The 25,346-nt window shown below is 36.5% G+C and overlaps 1 protein-coding gene across 3 annotated transcripts in view; it reads right to left on the bottom strand.

Moving 5' to 3' along the window:
- The window catches only part of MINDY2 (MINDY lysine 48 deubiquitinase 2), an 85,592-nt gene that overhangs the window by 57,244 nt on the left and 3,002 nt on the right, over window positions 1-25,346 (bottom strand). For all 3 annotated transcript variants that reach the window (XR_014015243.1, XM_081226786.1, XM_081226787.1), the window contains exons 2-3: window positions 13,907-13,964; window positions 2,763-2,827 (exon numbers count right to left, since the gene is read on the bottom strand). Coding sequence is in view for 2 of the 3 variants with exons in the window: in XM_081226786.1 (XP_081082912.1) it covers window positions 2,763-2,827; window positions 13,907-13,964 (123 nt within the window). In the remaining variant the exon portion in view is untranslated. The remainder of the gene's footprint in view (window positions 1-2,762; window positions 2,828-13,906; window positions 13,965-25,346) is intronic.

Below are 25,346 nucleotides of genomic sequence, written 5' to 3'. Positions count from 1 at the left end.
AACAAACCCCAAACAATTAAGAAAGTGGTAATAGAAGCATACATATCAATAATTACCTTAAACATGAATGGATTAAATGCTCCAACCAAAAGACACAGGCTTGCTGAATGGATACAAAAACAAGACCCACATATATGCTGTCTACAAGAGACCCACTTCAGACCTAGGGACACATACAGACTGAAAGTAAGGGGATGGAAAAAGATATTCCATGCAAATGGAAATCAAAAGAAAGCTGGAGTAGCAATACTTATATCAGATAAAATAGACTTTAAAATAAGAATGTTACAAGAGACAAGGAAGGACACTACATAATGATCAAGGGATCAATCTGAGAAGAAGATATAACAATTGTAAATATATATATGCACCCAACACAGGAGCACCTCAGTATGTAAGGCAACTGCTAACAGCTATAAAAGAGGAAATCGACAGTAACACAATAATAGTGGGGGACTTTTAACAGCTCACTTACACCAATGGACAGATCATCCCGACAGAAAATTAATAAAGAAACACAAGCTTTAAATGACACAATGGACCAGATAGATTTAATTGATATTTATAGGACATTCCATCCAAAAATAGCAGATTACACTTTCTTCTCAAGTGCACATGGAACATTCTCCAGGATCGATCACATTGTGGGTCACAAATCAAGCCTTGGTACATTTAAGAAAACTGGAATCATATCAAGCATCTTTTCCGACCACAATGCTATGAGATTAGAAATCAATTACAGCAAAAGAAACCATAAAAAACACAAACACATGGAGGGTAAACAATACGTTACTAAATAACTAAGAGATCACTGAAGAAATTAAAGAGGAAATCAAAAAATATCTACAGACAAATTACAATGAAAACATGACGATCCAAAACCTATGGGATGCAGCAAAAGCAGTTGGGATTGACATATATACACTAATATGTATAAAATGGATAACCAATAAGAACCTGATATATAAAAGAAATTTTTTTTTAAAAAGATGACATAAACAGATGGAGAGATATACCATGTTCTTGGACTGGAAGAATCAATATTGTTAAAATGACTATACTACCCAAAGCAATCTACAGATTCAATGCAATCCCTATCAAATCACCAATGGCATTTTTTACAGAACTAGAACAAAAAACTTAAAATTTGTATGGAGACACAAAAGACTCCGAATAGCCAAAGCAGTCTTGAGGGAAAAAAATGGAGCTGGAGGAATCAGACTCCCTGGCTTCAGACTATACTACAAAGCTACAGTAATCAAGACAATATGGTACTGGAACAAAAAGAGAAATATAGATCAATGGAACAGGATAGAAAGCCCAAAGATAAACCCACGCACCTATGGTCAACTAATCTATGACACAGCAGGCCAGGATGTACAATGGAGAAAAGACAGTCTCTTCAATAAGTGGTACTGGGAAAACTGGACGGCTACATGTAAAAGAATGAAATTAGAACACTCCCTAACACCATACACAAAAATAAACTCAAAATGGATTAAAGACCTAAATGTAAGGCCAGACACTATAAAAGTCTTAGAGGAAAACATAGGAAGAACACTCTTTGACATAAATCACGGCAAGATCTTTTTTGATCCACCTCCTAGAGTAACGGAAATAAAAATAAACAGACTTATAAATAAATAATAAAACAGACTTATAAATAAAAATAATGAGACTTAAGAGCTTTGCAAAGCAAAGCAAACCACAAACAAGACAAAAAAAAACCTTCAGAATGGGAGAAAATATTTGCAAACGAATCAACGGACAAAGGATTAATCTCCAAAATATATAAACAGCTCATGTAGATCAATATTAAAAAAACAAACAACCCAATCAAAAAATGGGCAGAAGACCTAAATAGACATTTTTCCAAAGAAGACATACAGATGGCCAAGAAGCACATGAAAAGCTGCTCAACATCACTAATTATTAGAGAAATGCAAATTAAAACTACAATAAGGTATCACCTCACACCAATTAGAATGGGCATCATCAGAAAATCTACAAACAACAGATGCTGGAGAGGGTGTGGAGAAAAGGGAATCCTCTTGTACTGTTGGTGGGAATGTAAATTGATACAGCCACTATGCAGAACAGTATGGAGGTTCCTTAAAAAACTAAAAATAGGATTACCATATGACCCAGCAATCCCACTATTGGGCATATACCCAGAGAAAACCATAATTCAAAAGACACATGCACCCCAATGTTCACTGCAGCACTATTTACAATAGCCAGGTCATGGAAGCAACCTAAATGCCCATCGACAGACGAATGGATAAAGAAGATATGGTATATATATATACAATGGAATATTACTCAGCCATAAAAAGGAACAAAACTGGGTCATTTGTAGAGACGTGGATGGATCTAGAGACTGTCATACAGAGTGAAGTAAGTCGGAAAGAGAAAAAGAAATATCGTATATTAACGCATATATGTGGAACCTATAAAAATGGTACAGATGAACTGGTTTCAAAGGCAGAAATAGAGACACAGATGTAGAGAACAAACGTATGGACACCAAGGGGGGAAAGTGGTGGGGGGGTGGTGGGGGGGTGGTGTGATGAATTGGGAGATTGGGATTGACAAATATACACTAATATGTATAAAATAGATAACTAATAAGAACCTGCTGTATAAAAAATAAATAAAATTCAAAAATTCAGAAAAAAAAGAAAAGCCACTGATAGAGACCAATGAATATGTCCGTAAGTAAAAATTAACTATCTTAATATAACAAAAATTGTATCTATTACCTGCTCATAGTTTAAACGTTGAATTTCTGAAATTTCTTTTGGCTTTGTATCAAGCATGTAATCTCCTGTAAAAAGAAATTGTAAAGTTGCCTTTTAAAAATGTTACTTTTTTTCTAATTACAAAGGTGATATATTTTAATTATAAATTGTAGCAATAGGTAACATAAAATATTGACCCCCCCCCATTCAGAGAAAATCAATGTTAACTGTTAGCTAAGGTCTCACATATTTTTTTCAGTGTACATCCTATGTTTTGAACTTTCTTTTTCTTCCTCTTTATATTTAAGCATCTTTCCATGTCATTACAATAAAGCTCTAAAAGGTTTTTACCAAGTTTCACTGCTATCAGCAAGATAACTATTACCCCAATACCTTTCCAAGAATGGGTGTCATCAGTCTTCTAAATGTTTGTCATTCTTAGAAGTAAGCAAACACTTGTTTTTGCATTTAAAAAATTGGTATCTTAGTGGTTACCAGTGAGGAGAGGGGAGAGAGAGAGGCAAGAAAGGGGTATGGAATTGAGATACAAACTACTATGTATAAAATAGATAAGCAACAAGAATATATTGTATAGCACAGGGAATTATAGCCATTATTTTGTAATAGCTTTTAATGGAGTATAATCTGTAAAAATACTGAATCACTATGCTGTACACCTGAAACTAATATTGTAAAGCAACTATACTTCCCCCAAATTGATATATTTTTATACATGTATTTTCACTTGGTATCACCTTTTTAATATATAAATGACTTTTTAAAAAATAAATTTATTTACTTATTTATTTTTGGCTGCATTGGGTCTTTGTTGCTGCACGTGGGCTTTCTCTTTTTGCAACGAGCAGGGGCTACTCTTTGTTGCAGTGCACGGCCTTCTTATGGCGGTGGCTTCTCTTGTTGCAGAGCACAGGCTCTAGGCATGCAGGCTTCAGTAGTTGTGGCACACAGGCTCAGTAGTTGTGACTCACGGCCTCTAGAGTGCAGGCTTAGTTGCTCCACGGCATGTGGGATCTTCCCAGCCCAGGGCTCAAACCCATGTTCCCTGCATTGGCAGGCGGATTCTTAACCACTGTGCTACCAGGGAAGCCCCTATAAATGACTTTTAGTATATGTGATACCTTTTAAATATATGTAGCATCATTTTAATACATGCGGTAACTTTTTATCCATGTTTTGCCTTTTTAACTATGTATTAATTATATATACTTTTCTTTGAATTGCCTGCCTATACAAGTATCATTTGTTTTTTTTACTGAACCATAAAAGCTCTTTTTCAGTTAGAGGAATTAGAACATTTCCTTTTATACATGGTAAATTTTTTTTTTCCCATAATGGCTTCTGACTTTATGGTGATGTTTTTTGCCTACTTTTCACCATACAGAAATATATAATTTCAGTATAGTCAAATTCTTCTATTATAGCTTCTGGGTTTGATGGGTTTGATGTCATGTTAGAAAGATTTTCACCTCTTCAGAGTATACAAACATTCACATATACTTTCTTCATGTAATTTTATGTTTGTCTTTTTTTACGTTTAAATCTTTAATTTATCTGGAATTAATTTTGATATAAACGGTGATACATGGAACTAACTTCTCAGCCAGCCTCCCAAATCACTAAGTTGATAAATAGTTTTATTAACTTTTATTTTCAAATTCAAAATAAACTTCTAAAGACTGCATCAAGTATTCTTTTAGGGACTTCCCTGGTGGCACAGTGGTTAAGAATCAGCCTGCCAGTGCAGGGGACATGGGTTCGAGCCCTGGTCCGGGAAGATCCCACATGCCAAGGAGCAACTAAGCCTATGTGCCACAACTACTGAGCCTGCACTCTAGAGCCCGTGAGCCAAAACTACTAAGCCAATGAGCCACAACTACTGAAGCCCATGCGTTTAGAGCCTGTGCTCTGCGACAAGAGAAGCCACCACAAATGAGAAGCCCCTGCACTGCAACAAAGATTAGCCCCTGCTTGCTACAACTAGAGAAAGCTGTGCGCAGCAACGAAGACCCAACGCAGCCAAAGATAAATAAATAAATAAGTTTATTTATTTATTTATTAAATAAGTTTAAAATAAGTTTTAAAAAAAGTATTCTTTTAGTCTCTCCAACTCTGATAATAAAGGAATTCCTATGAACATCAATATATATTATTATTTTTGCTTTTATTTAGAACTTTAAGATGGCAAAATCTAACTGATAACAATTTTATTCCACCATAGGTACAGGAACTCTAACTCACTAAATTAATTCATTCACAGAAATATATAAGCAAGTGTATTTAACAAATATTTTTGAATCCTTACTATACATGGCACATTGTATATTTACATGTTGAGGTTTTAATATAGCATCTAACTGAAAACTACGCTTTGAGTAAATTTTATACATTATTTATTCAAATAATTGAGAACATATTTGCTATACTTGTATCCTGTATCTCATTTGAGCTCTGTATTTATCCTGATAAAAGACTGTAGTGTATGCTTTCCTACAACTTTAATAGGGTCAGGATGCAGAACATTATATAATTCAATACTAAATGACCCTAGATATGCTATCATAGATTAAAGCTTAGGTGCTAAGAATAGAATAATTATTGGGAAAGACTCCGATAAGCAACTCCTCTTTTCCTGAGGTCAGAAAAGATCTTCAGACAAGAGAAGAATGGCCTGACTAAGGGAGACAGCCTCTTTGATGGACCTCAATGAGCTCTATAGCCTGGCATTCATATCTTTGTATAATCACCTTCCCTTGAGTGTGGATTGGATTCACTTCTAGTGAATCAAATACAATAGAATTAATGAAATGTCACTTACAAAATTATAAAAGAAAATATTGTGTCGTTTGTCATGGTGCTTTCTCATTTGCTCACTCTGAGGAATGCCACCTGCCATGTTCTGAGCTGCCTTTTGGAGACGCCCATGGCAAGGAATTGAAGGAAGCCTCTAGAGAGAGAGCCACAGAGAGCCACAGTCAATGAGGAACTGAGAACCTCAGTCCAACAACCTGTGAGGAACTGAATCCTGCCAACAACCAAGTGAGTAAGCTTGGAAGCAGATCTTCCTCAGTTGGGCCTGGAGATAAGACTGCAGCCCCAACTGACACACTGACTGCAACCTCATGAGAGACCTTAAGCCAGAGTCACTTAGCCACACCCAGATTCCTGGCCTACAGATACTGTGTGATAATAAACGTTCATTGTTCTAAGTGACTAAATTTTGGGGTGATATGAAGCAATAGACATCTGTATTTTTAGGAAAGTTTGTAATAGAGAATTAGATTTTTTTTTTTCACACTCCTACCCCGCCGCTCACTACTGTCGAGAATTAGATATTTTTAAAAGACTGATTTTGAGTTTTTAAGGGAGCATCTTTCAGTTTTAGATATCTAAATAAATCATCTCTTAAGAATTCTGTCTAGCTTATCTAACCTTTATAACAAAATTGGTCAACAATACTACTTCAATCAAAAATATTTATTGAGGGACTTCCCTGGTGGTCCGGTGGTTAAGAATCTGCCTTCCAGTGAAGGGGATGCAGGTTCAATCCCTGGTCAGCGAACTAAGATCCCACATGCCGTGGGGCAACTAAAACCACACGCCGCGACTGCTGAGCCCGCACACTCTAGAGTCCGCGTGCCACAACTAGAGAGCACACATGCTGCAACTACTGAGCCCATGGGCTCTGGAGCCCGCGGGCCACAACTGGAGAGCTCACACGCTGCCAACTACTGAGCCTGCATGCCCTGGAGCCCGTGCGCCACAGTGAAGAGCCCGTGCGCTGCAAAAAAAGATCCCACATGCTGCAACGAAGATCCTGCGTGCTGCAACTAAGACCTGATGCAGCCAAATAAATAAATAAATAAAAACATTTGGAAAAAAACCAGTATTTATTGAAAGTCTATTCCGTGTTTAGCAACAGGTTAACGTGTTTGGAAATGAGCGTTTCCCTTAAAAAAATAATAATTTGGTTGGGCAAAGAACATACAGGAAACAGAATAAAATAACAATAAGGTATAATAGAGTGTAAAATGTAATAAAGGCCTTAAGTACCAAGTGATTTTGAAAAGAAATATTGATAAAGCCTGTAGCACTTAGAAATATCCTTTGTAGGGGGTAGTATCTAAAGCAGATTCAGAAAAATTGGCAGAACTTGCCAAGGCAGTGAGAGGAAAAAGCATTCTTTGAGGGAGAAAGAATGATGGGAAAAGCAAATATAAGAAACATCTTGCTATATGGGCAGTTTATAAGGAGGTTTATACATAAGGTTTGTGTTGCAGAGTGGTGGGAAATATGGCTGGATGGGTAACCTTGATCAGATTATAGAAAATCATAAATAATACATCAGTAAGTTTGGCTGCTTGTGAAAGATCATAAGGGAATCTTTCTGTTTTTAAGTAGACAAGTGAAGGATGAAATTGGTGCTTTAAGAAGATAACACTGATATGTAGGCTAATTTGGAGAGTAGAGGAAACAAAAGAGCTTGAAATAAATCACGTTCCGAAGTACCAGTATACAGAGAGAGGAAAGAATTTCAAAGAAAGAATCCATAAGACTTTGCTATTAATGGGGTATTTCAGACAAACAGAAATTAAGAAACAAAAGCCTGACAGCCACATTAGGCCAAAAAAGGAAGAGAGGGTTTGGCAGTAGGTAGTAGGTAACTTATCCCAGGTGAGCATTTGGAAAAGAAGAGACACAGTCAACTGTGGGCAAAATTGAAATGCTTGTATTTATGTTCAAAACATAAAATAAATTAACTTTTAAAAAGTCAGACAGTACCATCATCCTAACAACTATTTTCCTTACTGTAATACGACGCTAGTCTCACCATCATACAAACTGTCTTGGATGGTTGAAACCTTAGTGTATATTCTAGTTTGTGTTGTGCTTTTTTACCTCATCTTCCTAACCATTTTCTGCCTTCCACCTACACTTCTTCCCCACTTTATTAGACCTCCTAGCACTTACTAGGAGCTTTCATGTTGCTTTCTTGAGGCCAAAGCCCTCCAACAAGCCATGTCCATGTTTGGCCCTGCTCTAATACTCCAGTAACAGAAATTTCCAAATTAAAATTCCCTCCTCCTCTAAACTTTGACAATCAAAATTCCCATACCCGTGGCTCCTCAGCTAGGTACTAGGAAAACCTTTAATGGTTTCTTTACAATCTTTCTACTAGTGTTTGCTTATTAATGAAAAAGTATCTCTGGTTCCCCCAGAGAACTGGAGTAATCTCAAGAGAACAAAATCCAAATAGCTTAGAAAATTAAACAATTTGTTTTGGCAGGATTGGCTTTAAATAAAGTTTACTTTTGGTGAGGCAGGGTTTTCAGAATCTCTCTTCTCACATTATTCTTGCTCACTTCTCTCCCACCTCCCATTAGGATCATATTACTTTCATGCTGTCCCTGTAGATGAGTCTCCTCGCCCAGGACTTCCAAACCTCTTTAGCTACCCTAGATCTAAATATTACTTCGTCAGTTTTTCTTTTTCCCTATAATTTAAAAAATTCTCTACTCTATGTCCTGCTTCCTCAGGGATTTTTAAAATCTAACAGTTAGATAAATTTAAGATACCAAGATGCACTAATTATTTTCTTTCCAAGAAAAATACCATGTTAACATTTTCTTAGTATATTTATGCAGCCACGTTGACTGTATTGTTGACACCTCCAAATAACTTGTCCACAGTACATAATCAGTAAATATTTGCTGGATAAGAAAAAGAGAGAAAAAAAAAAGGAAGAGACAAGTAGTAGGAATTTAAAATACTCTATCAAAAACACGAGTGGTAGAAAGGGAGAAGGGATATACTTTTGAGAATACTAGCCTTTCAGCATTTTAAAAATCATATTAGAAGGTGCCTAGATGGAGAGAACACATAATTTAATCTTTCTGAGCTTTGGTTACCTCATCTGTAAAATGAAGAGGTATTATAATTTATGATGCTTTTATTTCCACTCCAATCTTACCCTTTTATACTATTAGTACCTCCATTCATATGCCCTCTGCCTCTGCTCATGGGTCTCTGCCATTACAAATGCATTCTTTAGCTATGGGAACTAACAGCAAAAGAGCTCATTTTGTCTCAGAAGGTAGAATAGAAAAAGGCAAGTAGAGTGATGGTAATAACTAGCAGGCAAGAGGTTAGGTAAATGGCCTCGGTCTATGATAGCACAGACAGCAGAGCCAGGATGACATAAGAAGCTGTGGAGTGGCAGCACAGTTTAAGGTTAGCACTGTCCAACAGAAATACAATGCAAGCCACAAATGCAAGACCATATGTAACTTTAAATTTTTAGTAGCCACATTAAAAAAAGTAAAAAGAAAGAAGTAAAATTAATTTTAATAATATATTTTATTTAGCCCAGTATATTAAACGTCGCCCCTGCTGAACCCCCCCGCCCCGCCCGCCGTGGAAAAATTGTCTTCTACAAAACCAGTCCCTAGTGCCAAAAGGTTTGGGGACCACTGCTCTAACCCATGCATTTCAGCAGGGGTGATGTTACCACCAAGGGGGCAAAAACTGATTCTTGGAGGGTAGGGACAAAAGCATCTTAGATATTATAATGGTTTCTGGCCTTCAAAGGGCCACAGAACATGAAGAGACATACAGTATATCTGTGGTATTAAAATTTCCTGGAGTGAGTGATTAGGGCAAAGATGTCTACAAAGGCTCCTTAGGGGGGCAATACTGAAGAAAAGGTGGAGAAACACTGCTCTACCCAACCCCTGCATGCTGGGAAACTTTAGGAGATGATCCTGGACCCACGTCTCTTCTCTCTTTATACTTTCTCTCTTAATGATCTCATCAATTTCCACAGATTTAAATACAATTTTTATACTAACAACTCCTAAATTCCTATCTTGAATTTCAGTGTCCTCTGGAACTCATGGTCTCTCAAATCTTTTAAGTATTTTCTTTTCTTAATGTTTCCTTCATCTTCTGCCTAAATGAAATTTGGCTCTGCCTTGATGACACTGCAGCCCTCTCAAGTGATGTCTTTTCTCTCTCATACTTCTTTACCGGTGAGCCTGGAGGTGGATCTACTTGCTCCTTAGGGTCATTCTTTCTCTCCCTCCTCCCTAAAACTCCTCAGTTTTAAAACTCATGCTATCATATAATACTACCCATTATCCACCCACCTGGTTATAGTTCTCTACCAACTTTCAGGTCAATCTGCCTCATTCCTAGCTCACTACCTCTCTATGACACAAATCCTGCCATAATTTTTGATAATTTCAATACTCATAGAGATGACCCATCTAATACCCTGGACTTTCTGTTCCTTGACCTCTTTTCCAACAAAAATCTTATATTCCACCTTATCTCAGAAACTCCTTCCCTATGATCATACAGCTTTCTTATTACCAGGCTCCAAAAATTCTTCAGCTGTATCAGGGCTTACAATCCACTAAATCCCGTCACATTTTTCTTCAACATATTTATATCCTCATTTCCTCGTTATGCAACTTAAATATTATAGCTCATCATTATAACCACTCTCTACACATACCTTCAATTTCCTAGACTCTTTCTTCAACATACTCACTTGGCAAAAACCCAGCTCTGGTTAAATCCTGCTCCTCCACTATTCAGGCCTATATTCATGCAGCTGAGTGTGACTGAAGAAATCATACCACCAATGTTGGCTGGTCTCACTAACCCCAGTGGTAATGCCCAGGAATCATACTTCATCTCCCCGTTCACCTCCAACTTGTCTAGGCAACTATTTTATACCTTCCTTCTCATCTTCAACAACTCCTCCTTCACATTCGCTCTCAGCTGATGACCTGGTTTCCCGTTTCACTGAGAAAATAGAAGCATTCAAAAGACCTTCTATAAGTTACCACACCCACATCTGTCCACCTACCTGCATCTATTTTTAATACATTCTATCTTCCCTCCTATTGCTAAGGATAAAGTGTCTGTACTGCCTAAGACTAATACTTCTATTTGTCTAAAATACTCTTTTCAATTCCTTTCCTTCAATTTTCTCTTTTTAAAAACAGCTTTATAGAAATGTAGTTCACATACCATATAATTAACCCATTTAAAGTGTACAATTCAATGTTTTTAAAGTATATTAATAGGATTGTGAAATTATCATCATGATCTAATTTTAGAAAGTTTTGGTCTCCCCTTAAAGAAACTCTATACTCATTAGCAGTCAATCTCTATTTCCCCCCTATATTCCCGAGTCCTAAGCAACCACTAATCTACTTTCTGTCTCTAAATTTGCCTATTCTGGACATTTGATATAAATGGAATCATATAATAAATGGTATTTTGTGACTTAGCTTCTCTGACTTAGCATAATGTCTTTAAGGTTTATCCATATTACAGCATGTATCAATACATTCCTTTTTATGGCTGAATAATGTTTCACTATATGGATATACCACAGTTTGTTTATCCAGTCATCAGTTTATGGCTATCTGGATTGTTTCCACTTTTAGGCTATTATTAATAATGCTGCTATGAACATTCCTGTACAAGTTTTTGTGTGAACATGTATTTTTACTTCTCTTGGGTAAAGTTGTAGGATCATAGGTAATTCTATATTTAGCTTTCTAAGGAGCTGACAAACTGTTTTCCACAGTAGCTTCATTATGTTACATTCCTACTGGCTATGTACAATATATAAGGGCTTCTAATTTTCCCCTGTGCCCACTCCAGTCAGGTTTTTATCCTGTGGACTCGCTGAAGTTACCAATTACCTCCTTATGGCTCAATCAACGGTCAATTTTCAGTCTTCATCCTGCATGGCCTATTAGCAGCATTTGATTCAACTAATCTCTAACTCTTCACTGAAACTCTTCATTTAGATTCTAGGAAATTAGTCTTTGGTTTTTCTTCTACACAGCTGAGCTTCTACCCATTCTTCCTCTTCCTCAGCTTCTAATCACTGGCACGTCCAAGATTCAGTCCACTGATCTCTTCCCTTCTCTATCTACATTCATATTATTTGTGACTCAGTCTAACTGTCATTTATATATGTTGTCTGTTCCCAAATGTGTATTTACAGGCTAGATCTGTGCTGTCCAATACAATAACTAGTAGTGACATGTGGCTATATAAATTTAAATTTAATTAATTAATAAAAATTTAATTTAATTTAAATTTAATTTAATATTCAGTTCCTCAGTCACATCAGCTATATTTTAAGATATCAAGAGCCACATGTGCCTAGTGGCTATGAAACTGGACAGCACAGATACAGAACATTTCCATTGACACAGAAAGTTTTACTGTACAGCACTGATTGAGATCTCCTCTAGACTCTATATTTATATATCCCACTGCCTCCCTGATACCTCCACTTGAATGCCAATAAACATTCCAAAACCAAAATCCTGATATTCCTCCCTAAACATGTTCCTTCCATTTTTTCCTGTTTCAGTTGATATTAACTTTGTCCTTCCAGTTGTTCAAACCAAAAATCATGGGGTAACCCTTGACTTCACTCTCACTCCACATTCAACTGATCGGCAAATTCTGTCAGCTCTATATTCAGAATCTGACCATATTTTATAATCTCCACTTCTACTACCCTGCTTGAAGCCACCACCATCTTTTGCCAGTTTTAACAGCTTGCTAACCAATCTCTCTGCTTCTGTCTTTACACCACTAAGTTCTATTTTCAACATAACAGCCAGAGAATTCTTGTTAAACTCAAAGTCAGATCATCAGTCCTCTGTTCAAAATCCTTTAATGGCTTCCCAATCACCCACAGCAAAAGTCAAAGTAGCTATAATAGCCTAGGGTTCTGTATGATATGATCCCATTACCTCTAATCTCATCTCCTAATACTTCCCCCTTGCACAGTCCTTGGCAGTCATACTGGCTGTTCATCAAAAGCACTAAGCATATTTCAGCCTTTTCCATGAAATACAATTTAGAAATCACAAAGTTTAAGAATCACCAAGCTAGAGTAAAAGAGGTTTAAATAGAAATTCTATTTCCAGACATCTAGATATTGAAAGTAATCTACACTTAACTATGAGGCTCCCTAGCCAGTGAGCAGGATTAAATGACATTAATTACATAAAGAAAAAGGTCTTCCCGGGCTTCCCTGGTGGCACAGTGGTTGAGAGTCCGCCTGCCGATGCAGGGGAAGCGGGTTCGTGCCCCGGTCCGGGAAGATCCCACATGCCGCAGAGCAGCTGGGCCCGTGAGCCATGGCCGCTGAGCCTGCGCGTCCGGAGCTTGTGCTCCACAACGGAAGAGGCCACAACAGCGAGAGGCCTGCGTACCGCAAAAAAAAAAAAAAAAAGAAAAAAAAAGAAAAAGGTCTTCCAAAAGCTCTAATCTCAATTACTTCACTAAACCTATACCTCACACACACACAAAAAAAATCAGTTAGCTAGTTGTCTGGAATGGCATAAATAAACTAATCAGCTAATAAGATTTTTTAAAATAAAAACTTAATTATTAAACAGCTGTAAGAATATGGATTAAGATTTCTGATTTGGTAATAGTATAAATATATAAATTCTTATTCGCTAAATTATAAAAGACCGCAGGGTGATATACAACAACCTGCTCTGTAAACAAGTTCTACTCAATGCAACTGGTCTGCAAACTGTGTATTATGGTCTGTTTTGAAATAAGAATCTTGCATAAGAATGCAATTCAGTACACTGCTTCCTTCATCAAGAAAAATTGGCTATCAAAAAATTTCAGATGGACTAAAATGTTTTACACTCTAGTATAAGCCTCTATTTCACTGCAGACTGGTAACTAACATTTTATAGACTGACAGAGGTCCATGAATCATATTTTGGGTAGCACTGCTCTAAATCACCTCCTGGGATTTAATTCAAGTCTACTCAATATTTTAAAACACTACCTACATTCAATGTTAGAGTTTTTGTGCCATTTCCCAATCTGTAGTTTATTGGAATTAATATGTACCTTGTTTTCTAGATGTCACTAGTCTCTTCATTTATATTAAAGAATTTTAATGCTGGTCAGAAAGAAGGCATCCAATAACAGAAACATACTGATAAAATTTTTTAATTAAGAGATTAAAAATTATAACTTAAAAATAGCCTCAAAAAGGTGAAATTTGGTAATATATTAGCTTTGAAAACTTTGGTTTATTTTGAAAGAGATATAAAAATCATTCACTTTTCAACACTAACCTAAATATTCCATCAGCTGTTCAGCAGTTATGATTTCCATCATCGGTGGAAGTTTCACCTGAAAAACAAAGTATTTTTCTATAAAATCAAATGTTTTAGATAATTAAAGTGTTTCTTCAGTCAGAAACACAAGTATGTATGTGTATTATATGTATCCACTGTATGTATACAACATTCACATTTAAAAATCTTTGTAACTAATCTTTAATACAACAAAGCCAATCCTATCACCATAAAATTTACAGGGTGATACCAGATCTCAGAGAGTCAATGAGAAATCTATTTTCAAAGCCAAGTGCTATGCCTTTTGTCACCCATCCTGATTGTCATTATGCACCTGCAACAGTGTCCTGCATGATAGAAAATACAGTTTAAGGGCAGGAAGAGGCACCGAACATGTTTTGACAGGTCACCCATGCAGCAGTTTTACTGAAGACAGGCTTAACACAGGTCAATATTCCATTACTTCAATCTACCTGGGCCATTTTTTTTTGCTGAGTAGCTAAAATGAATACAGTATAAAGGATGGTCATAAACTGAAGGATTCATACTATATGAGTCAACCTGTAAAATTTAAAAACAGGCAAAATTAAACTTTGCTGTTTAGAGCTGTACATGTATAAAGAAAAGAAAATGGATACTATAAAAATTAGGAATATGGTTAACCCTAGGGATAAGAGAAGGAGTTATAGTTGTAACAGGACATGTAAGAGACCTCTGGGGTGCTGGCAATGCTCTATAACTTGACTTGCATGGTAGTTCCACTGTTTGCTTTATGATAACTTGTTAAACTGGACATCTCCGTTTTATGTACTTTTCTGTATGCGCTATATGTCACAATAAAATGGTTAAAAGTAGATATATATGTTATAGTCATATTTAAGTTTCAAAAGTTATGTCAGCTGCAACACAGTCTAAATGAATTTTTCAAATGTATTATCAGATGAATTACATAGATATTACAGCCAATGATTGAAATATTTTAGCTGACTTATTGAAAAGCATACTCCTTGGTATATTCATGGAAGAAAAATAAGTACTGTAGGATGCAAACTCGAACAAAATAATTAACATAGCAATGACAGAATAGCAGCATAATTAAAAATTCCTCAGGAATTACTATTTCAGGATCATTTAAATGAGCAATTTCTCCAACAAGTGTTGAAGAAGGTACTCTGGATCTTTATGTTACCAAATGTAGTAACAGTATGTCACAATTTTTTGTTTGTTTTAATCAATGAATAAAGTAAGTGCTAAAAAAGATCCCTGTAAAACAGAACAGTTTTAGACCCTCTGAAAGCATACATGACAGTTGGTACTTATGAGTTAGTCATCCAGTGGCTTTATCACTCAGTGAAAACCAAGAGTTGCCATGGAAGTTTTGATCATTACTTGTTTCTAAATTATTCTTATTTTCTAGGACACTTCTTAAAATTGTAATAGACTTTTTTTTCTTTTTTTTTTTTGGCTGCGCTGCATGGCATGCGGGATCTCAGTTCCCCGACCAGGGATCGAATCCATGCCCCCTGCAGTGGAAGCGCAGAGTCTTAACAACTGGACCACCAGGGAAGTCCCAGAAATTGTAATAGACTTTTTTTTGGAAGCAGTTTTAGGTTTACAGAAAAATTCAGCAGGAAGTACAGAGAGTTCCCATAAAGAGTATATTTTTCAAATTGAAACTCATTGGCAAATTATAGTCCCCTGCTTGTTTTTCTAAATAAAGTTGTATTGGGTGTCATTCTCATTTGTTTATGGACTGTCTTTGGCTGCTTTTGCACTATAATAACAGAGTTGAATCTTTGCAACAGAGACAATATGGCCTACAAAGCCTAAAATATTTACTATCTGGTCCTTTACAGGAAAAGTATGTTGAACCCTGCTTTAGATGATTTTAACTGCTTTTAGATAACATTTTATCAAGGTGTTTCAATACCACTTTGAAGGTCTGATATTTAAACCAGTAGTTTATATACACTGTGGATATTTACATTCTGAATAACTGTCAGACCACTCTGAAAGTCCAATTTTCACCTAACAAGCTTCTTAAATGAGACCTATATATTCTTTTATTTCAGACAAATTCAGTGCAGAAATATATTCACCAGAAAATCCCATAAACAAATAGCTTATCCTCTTTTGGTCAATGTAGTAATCCCACTATAAAATTGTCAATAAGAAACCAAGGCACTAACAAGTATATGTATTTGGGAAATACATTCTACAATCCTAGATTTCTACAAATAGATGATTTCAGGGTTTAGTCTTGAAATTCCCAAATAATAACAACTGCCTCTCATGTCTTGCTTCAAACATTTGAAATAGGAAATGACAACCTTTATAGAGATTTTAGAAGTGGGACAACAAATACGCAAATATTTTAACTATTCCCAAGCATACTGAGTGGTATATTCATTTCCCGAATCTTAGCCAACAAAATATTCTGGATGTTCACTAAAGCTAGGGACAAAAGAGTATAATAGTGAAGAAATGTCTGCCTCCCTCCCACTAATACTTTGGAGCCATCAACAGATCTTAGTTTTTTTAACCACAAAATGACCTTCCTGGATGCTTGCTTCTTTTTGCTTCCCTCTACCACCATCACCACAAAAGCAAATTGCTGAAGATTTTGTTAATGATCCTAAGACTTTCTTTCCTTTGTCTCTTTAGAGTCTGTTAAAGAAAAAACAGGTTATGGGAAAGCTAGCTAACGATACAGAATTTAAAATTGTGGCATTCTGTCTGATTCTCTAAATTTTAAATCTTATGATGAAAAACAAACAAATGAAGTATGACCTAGGTTCTCAGATGGTCCTCTTTTAGTAATAATCTATAACATATTGTTTACAAGTAAATTAATGTATTCAAGGACACCTGGAAGGTACTCTAAGTAGTTTAAATATTCTTCCTAAAATTTGAGCAAAACCTCTTAGTACATATTCACACACAGTTTCAAATTAATAGAGTCCAAATAAAATGAAGCTTTTATCATCTAGGAAAATAAATTATGTTCTATCCTATAAATATTTTATTATTCTAACTAGATTTCTATTAAAATTAATATTTAAATAAAATATTTAATATTAAACATTTAAATTAACAAAAGAATATTTAAGTTAACAAAAGGAAATAGCTACTACAACTCCAAATATTCAACTATAGGATAAAGCATCATTAATTCAGCCCAATTATTCTGTAATTCTTAGTCATTCGAAGAGTGAAGTGTACTTGAGAAAAGACTCAAGAGAGACCAAAAATAAAAATAACAAAACCTGCTTAAAATGTTAATATCCTGAAGAGAAATGTAAAACATCTCAAAAGTGATATGCCAAGATTTTGATACCTATAATTTTGATATAGAGGAGAGGGGGGAGAGAAATGCAGGGGACCCAGTAATAACAAAGAAATAAGGAACAGTTTATATAGCTAATGGTAAGTATGAAAACGACCAGCCAAAGAATATTGTTAAATGTTTAATTAGAATACCAATTAATAAGTACTCAAGAAACACAGTTTGGGGCTTCCCTGGAGGCACAGTGGTTAAGAATCCACCTGCCAGGGCTTCCCTGGTGGCGCAGTGGTTGAGAGTCCGCCTGCCGATGCAGGGGACACGGGTTCGTGCCCCGGTCTGGGAAGATCCCACATGCCGCAGAGCGGCTAGGCCCGTGAGCCATGGCTGCTGAGCCTGCGCGTCCGGAGCCTGTGCTCTGCAAGGGGAGAGGCCACAACAGTGAGAGGCCCGCCTACCGCAAAAAAAAAAAAAAAAAAAAAAAGAATCCACCTGCCAATGCAGGGAACACGGGTTCGAGCCCTGGTCCGGGAAGATCCCACATGCTGCGGAGCAACTAAGCCTGTGCACCAAAACTACTGAGCCCGTGCTCTGGAGCCTGCGTGTCACAACTACTGAAGCCAGCACGCCCTAGAGCCTGTACTCTGCAACAATCAATCAATGTGATACACCACATTAACAAACTGACAAAAAAAATCATATAATTATCTCAATAGATGCAAAAAAAGCTTTTGATAAAATTCAACATCGATTTATGATAAAAACTCTCAACGAAGTGGGCATAGAGGAAACATACCTCACCATAATAAAGACCATTTATGACAGGGCCACAGCTAACATCATACTCAATGGTGAAAAGCATTTCACCATTTCCTCTCAGATCAGGAATAAGACAAGGATGCTCAACCACTTTTTTTTTTTTGGCCACCCAGTGTGGCTTGTAAGATCTTAGTTCCTGGACCAGGGGTTGAACCTGTGCCCCCTGCAGTGGAAGAGCGGATTCCTAACCCCTGGATCACCAGGGAATTCCCATTACCACTTTTAATCAACATAGTATTGGAAGTCCTAACCACAGCAACCAGACAAGAAAAAGAAATAAAAGGAATCCAAACTGGAAAAAAAGTAAAACTGTCACTGTTTGCAGATGACATGCTATACATAGAAAATCCTAAAGACACCACCAAAAAGCTACCAGAACTCATCAATGAATTTGGTAAAACTCCAGGATACAAAATTAATATACAGACTTCTAAAAACAGCAACACTTTCTTTCAATGAAATCTTATATAAAACATTATCTGAAATATATGTATATATATGTGTGTGCGTGTGTATTTTTTTTTTTTGGCTGTGCCGCACAGCATGTGGGATCTTAGTTCCCCAGCCAGGGATCAAACCCGTGCCCCCTGCAGTGGAAGCACAGAGTCTTAACCACTGGACCTCCAAGGAAGTCCCGTGAAATATATTTTAAATGAAGAACTGACAGAACTTTGTGACCAGTGAAAAGTGGAGGATGATGGGAAAAGAAAAATTGAAGTTGACTCTAAGGCTCAGGGAACTCTAAAACTTAAGATCCATACATTTAATAAAAATAAGACATTTGGTAAGGGAAGGTAAGTTTGTAGAAGAAAATGATGTCTGCTTCATAACTGTGAAATTTAGTTGGACATTCAAACAGAAAGTTGAGTTAGAACTCAGGAGACAAAATTTTTTTTTTTAATATTTATTTAGTTAGTTAGTTAGTTGCACCAGGCAGGCTCCTTAGTTGCAGCTCGCAGGCTCCTTAGTTGCAGCTCACAGGCTCCTTAGTTGTGACATGCATGTGGGATCTAGTTCCCTGACCAGAGATTGAACCTGGGCCTCCTGTATTGGGAGCATGGAGTCTTAACCACTGTGCCACCAGGGAAGTCCCAGGAGACAAATATTTTTAATTTGTCCGTGAATTATTTGATTCCTGTGCTGTAGTCTGTTTTTGCATTACTTATGGTAAAAAGGATCACTAAATAATACAATTTCTTGGGATTTCCCTGGTGGTCCAATGGTTAGGGCTCCGCACTTCCACTGCAGGGGGTGTGGGTTCAGTCCCTGGTTGGGGAACTAAGATCCTGCAAGCAGCACAGTGCGCCCAAAAAAAAAAAAAAAAAAAATTTCTTCTCAGTTCAAGTTTCACTGATTGTGAATATGCGGCAAATCATATAGTATGCATAATTTTTTTAAGTTGAAATTGTAAAGAAATTATATTATAAGTATTATTAATGGGAATCAAAGAGACGAAATGCAGCTTTTTTCAAAATAAGGGCTAAAAAACTTAAGGATCCTTTCAACATGACTTTAATTCTGGCTCCAGCAAATAAACATGTATTATAAGCTATTATACATCATGCTTTATATTCTAATTTCTTATAGGTAATATTCATTTATTATTAAGAATAATTACTGTAATTAAAAATACTAAAAATATAACTTTCTACATGCCATCAGTATTTCAAATCAGGAAAATTTAATAAGAGACAACTTTCAACTTCGGCCGGTCTGAAACACCTTTACCCTCAATGTTTATCAGAACTTAGACCCCATTCTCAGAGTAATATCGAGGCCTATTTAAAACTATTTAAAACCATCAGAAACTGCAGATATATTCACATGTATTAGATTTTCAAGAATGTCCTATTTTATATGCAATTCAAAGGTTTTAGAACAATGAAGAACATTTTTCCAGTGAAATTTTACCAGTAAAAGATGTATAATAAAAGAAGACATCTTGGGGCTTCCCGTGCAGTGGTTAAGAATCCGCCTGCCAATGCAGGGGACACAGGTTCGAGCCCTGGTCCGGGAAGATCCCACATACTGTGGAGCAACTAAGCCCATGCACCACAACTACTAAGCTTGCGATCTAGAGCCAGCAAGTCACAACTACTGAAGCCAGTGCGCCTAGAGCCCATGCTCCACAACAAGAGAAGCCACCACAATAAGAAGCCCGTGCACCACAACGAAGAATAGCCCCCGCTCACCGCAACTAGAGAAAGCCTGCGTGCAGCAACAAAGACCCAAGGCAGCCAAAAATAAATAAATAAATTTATAAAAAATAAATAAATATAAATAAATACAACTTTAAAAAAAGGCATCTTTAGTTCAAATTTCACTGGACTTATATTTAAGCAGCTCAGCAAGCTTACCATGCTGAAAATATACCCAAAGAAAAAGTGACAGTGAAACATTTATATTAATTGCTTGAAAGACAGATGAGAATAAGATGAGACAAGAGAACAGTTAAAAGGCTACTAAAGTAGTCCAGGAGAGAGATGAAAGTGGCCTGAACTAGGGTAGGGGCAGGAGAGAGAAAACTTAACTACTGAAAATATCAAAGAAAATACTTAATAAACATTGATGGTAAAGGCAAGCTCGTTCACCACAGAACTCAAGAAAGGCTCTGAAATTGGAAGTGTCAGATAATTGAGAGGACATGGGATAAAACACAGGGGGCTAAAAACAGAAGGAATCTATACAAAGAACAGATCCCCAGGATGTGTTCTAAGGCATCGTGAAGTCTATTTCTGCTTCTCTGACTTTATCACTAGCTCTTCTTCCACCCTGGTTTGTCCCAGGTCTATTGTCCACCAGGCTTACTGTTACCTTGAATTTCAACTTTCCAACCAAATATCTGAAGTAAGAGCTCAGGTTCTGGAGTGGGTATAAACTTACCTTGGGTAAGTTATTTACACCTTATGCACCTCAATTTTCTATGTACGTAAAATAGGAACAATATCTACACAAGGATTTCATGATGTGGTTGAGAAAATTAAAAGAGAAAATGCATATAATACATGTAGAATACTTAGCATAGTATCGACATAAAAATAATTGAGTACTTACTGTTACTATTCAAAACCCTAGGATTACTGATACCACCTGTGCTCAAATGTCCTTCACCTGGGACTTAACAGAGACAAGGATGGAAGGAGAATGGGAAGGTTTTCCACTGAAGGACTACTCATAGCAAAGGAAGAGGACATCACTAATAGGACAACCACCACAGGGAGTATTCATAATATCATCAGCCCATATCCACTTTATCTGACAAACCCAGAGATATTACACCAATCCTAATTCTTAGGAAAGACTGGAAATGAAAGCCTCGGAAGTGTTGCTTGCACCTTTTATGTAAACAGAACTCTACCACTGTGTGAAGTTTTTAATCTCTTCTTACAGGATCTATATTAAAAAACAAACAGGGTGGGCAGAGGCTAAAATGGAATCTTCAGCTCACCACCTGTTTTTCCATTTTTATAAGTAATACACTTGGAAATCCTCAAAAGAGCTTTATGCCTACTTTAGGAAAAGGGGAATATGAGAAAATTTGTGCAGTTGCAATATTCCTATGAGTCAGGAGGTGAAAAAAGAAAGTAAAACCTAGTCAAAAGTAAGAAGAGGTATCTGTGAAAAGGTATGAGAAAAGAAAAGTCATCAAGGAGGGAGGGAGAACTAGAGCAAAAGCTTTCTGGTAAGAAGCTCACCCTCTGCAGGTGATAATGAGACAGAGGATATGTCCTCTTGAACTTCACTGAATTTTCTCTAATGGCCTTTTGCTCATTTTGCTCTTGGGTCACTCATCTTTTTCTTTCTAATTTATAAGGGCTCTCTGTAAATTAAGAAATTAGGCCTTAGACACATAGAGTAATCTAGCAGATAATTCCCTTAGTTTGTAGTGTGTGTTTTGACTTGACTTAGTTCCTGGTGAAGTTTTTTTGGGGAAGGGGTATCTTTTTGTTCTTTTTTTTAACCTTAAGTTTTTTGTTTTTTACTGAATCAAATGTATCAATTTTTATTTTATATTGATAGTTTCTAGGTTTAATGTCTGGAACAACAAGCCTAAGGTAAACAAACTTGCTTAAGAATCCTGCTGTTCCTCCCTTGATGTGGAGTAGGAGATCGTCTCAGCATCTGCTAAGCAAAGGAAGAAGAGGAAGAATTTCCCACCCAAAGGACTAGGGAGGAGAGGGGATGTGCTTCCAGCATCTGAAATCAGAATAGTGCATTCAGTCTTCCACTAAAATGCTACATAATAATTAGATACATAATGATTAGATATTACAATACTATATGTCTTCTATTACAATGTACAGTATAAGTTATATATATATGTGTATGTGTGTATATATATATATTTTGAGTATGTGGGCTTTAGAACCTATATTCTTTCTATAAGAAAACAGAAGTGTGACAAAGCAGGGACTCCCTCTATTATTAAAGTAATACCTTCATAAACATAAAAATATTAAGGCAGAAGCTTTTAAAAATGTTTCATAATGCAAAATTTGAATCATATGGAAAAGCCAAAAAGTAACAGCATAATGAACTTCCAAGTACCCATCACTTTGCTTCAGTATTTATAACATAGGCCAATAACATCAGAAAGTAAATTTTATATTTTATATATCTTCTGACTTGTTGATTTTTATAAACACAACTGATTCATTGGGTCACAGCCCTCAAATAAACCTATAAATGGCATTGTTTTATGACAGATAAAATGAAAGATTAAAGAAAAACTATTAAAAAAACACCAGAAACAGTCTAAAATAAAGAAGCAAAATGAAAATGTATTCTAAGACTTCAATTTGGGTCAATTTACCTGGTGTCAGCTAAAGAGAATTAGAAATTTGAGCTTGAATTAAATTTAATAAACAGATTTCCTTCTTTCTTGATTTGTTGGATTATCACAGCTCAACTATTTTACCGATTAGTGATGATCACCTACTTTCCATCAGTCCTAAACCAACACTTTTCATTAAAGCTCCAACATTTCCAACTCAGTACTTACCATGTTTGATAATTTTAACTGTCATCTCTCACCCAGAATCATCATGGCACTTACTTCCTTTGAACCACTCAAATCTTCCTAATGTATTCAGTTTATTGATTTTTTTTTTTTTTTAGTTCCTCAACCAGGGACTGAACCCGTGCCCCCTGCAGTGGAAGCGCAGGGCCTTAACCATTGGACCGCTAGGAAATTCCTTACTGATTTTTCTCATTACTTCATTCTTCCCCAAAAAATATGATCAACTGTTTTACTTTCAATTCTTAATTCCATTGACTCTCCATGAATCAACCCTTGAAAAGCCCAATACATGATAATCCTAACCAGCCATTCTTCCTGCTCCTATTTCTAGGGATGAGAGAACTATTTTGGGGGGCGGGGGAAGCAAAATTGACATACTAGAAGTTTTAAAAGAATACCCCCAATTTATCCATGGCCACTGACTACCTTCTGCTTATGCCTCAAATTCCTAGGCATAATCTTCAACGAGATGAGAACTTCTTTAAAACACAACATAAATTTCTCACGAAATTCACCCTTCGATGCTTTACAACTTCTCTCCTTAATTACTGGCAAGTTCAATAGCTATTACTGATGAGATCATCTGTTATTCTGCCAAAATGGAGAATGAGGCCTCAATTTTCATGTCTCTCTATCTTAACATGACCTTGTCTTTGTATCTTCCTTCCATTACTTCACAAAAAAAGATTGTTGTTGTTCTCCTCTGAAGAGAATTTTACCACCTATTCTGAGGATTCCATGTTATCCTGACTTTTTAGCGACCTTGTTCTCATATCTGTCCTTTTTGGCAAAATCTTTCCTACTCCAACAGTTCCTTGATGCTGCTGCATTTAACAATGATAACTGACCTTTTTTTTTTTTTTAAATTAGAGTCTCTCTCCCACACTACTATCATGACTTTGTCCTATCTCTAGTTCTCATTTACATCTCAAATTGTGCCTACACTGATTTCTTTTACACACTCTCATCTTTACCGCTTAGCATTCTCTTCTCCCCAACAACTTTATTCCTCTGTTTTCCTCTTTATTCCTCTGTTTTCTCTATGTCTACTGGAGAACTGGATGGAAGAGGGAGCAAGAAAATAGAGGGAGGATGTTTATAATGGCAATTTGTAGTTCCTCACATATACTGGGATGGCAAATAGTTGAGAACTATTCACCACTCTCTTTGGAGAATTCATTTATTCTCACAGATACCATACTTATATCTATGCAATAATTCTCCAGTTCAATTTTTCTCATAATTTTGACGTCTTTCCTGAGGCCCACTCTATGTTTCTGGAGGCATAATGGACATTTGTATTTTTATGTCCCACTAACAGACAATTCCAACCTGACACAGCCAAACTCTGGCATCAACTTTCCCATCTAAAACACATTCTCTACCTTCTGAATGATCTAACCAATCTTTCTTACCCGATTAGAAAAAGTGTCACATCCTTCATTTCCTATATCCAGATAGCAATCAATTCATCATTTAGGCTGTGACATTATCCTCATCAGAGAGAAGGGGCAGAAAATTTCCCATCCAAAAGAGCTATCCTCATCAATTCTTCCCGCTACACTCATTACAATCTCACCTCCAGTCTAATCTCAAATGAAAAGACCCCTTTCTTTATGTCATTCCTCTATCCAGTAATTTACAGTAGCTTCCTATTATCAGCTGTATATAAAGTCTAAACATGTCTAATGATGGGTCCTCTGAAATCTGACAACTACCTTCATACCCTATTTACTATTTTTCTCTACTACAGCATTTCTCACGCTTTTTGGTCTCAAGACCCTCTTCAGTCCTAAAAATTATTGAGGATCCCAAAGAGCTCTTGTTTAAGTGGATTATATCTCAAAGATTTACCACACTAGAAATAAAAATGGAGAGAAATTTTGAACACAAGAATGCACGAGCACAGATCCTGTTAACTGTCAGAGCAATTATGTCATCACACATCATACAGCCTGAAAAACTCTACTGACACTGAGAGAATGAGAGCGAAAAAGGCAAAAAACAACCTAGTACTATTATGAACAGTACTGACCTCAGAAGCCCTGGCTCACTTTGAGAACACTGCTCTATCCAACCTTGCTTCTCTTAATCGCTCTCCCCATCAATCACTGATGATTACTGATGAGTAATTTTCGTGTGCATCAATAGCCTTGAGGCAGAAAAAAGGCTAAGAACCAAAGATTTATAAAACAATCTCGAAGTTCCTTAGCATGCCTGCTCATTCAGAGTCTAACCCACCTGTCAATTTTATTTCCTGCTACTGCCATTTCCTTCTCCTCCTCCACTGCACTCCAAGCAAGGTTGGAATCTCC

The sequence above is a fragment of the Mesoplodon bidens genome, assembly GCF_964165515.1.
Source record: "Mesoplodon bidens genome assembly, chromosome: 3".
Taxonomy (NCBI): domain Eukaryota; kingdom Metazoa; phylum Chordata; class Mammalia; order Artiodactyla; family Ziphiidae; genus Mesoplodon; species Mesoplodon bidens.
Note: the sequence above shows the minus strand (reverse complement) of the source record. Positions and strands in the feature narration are given on the sequence as shown.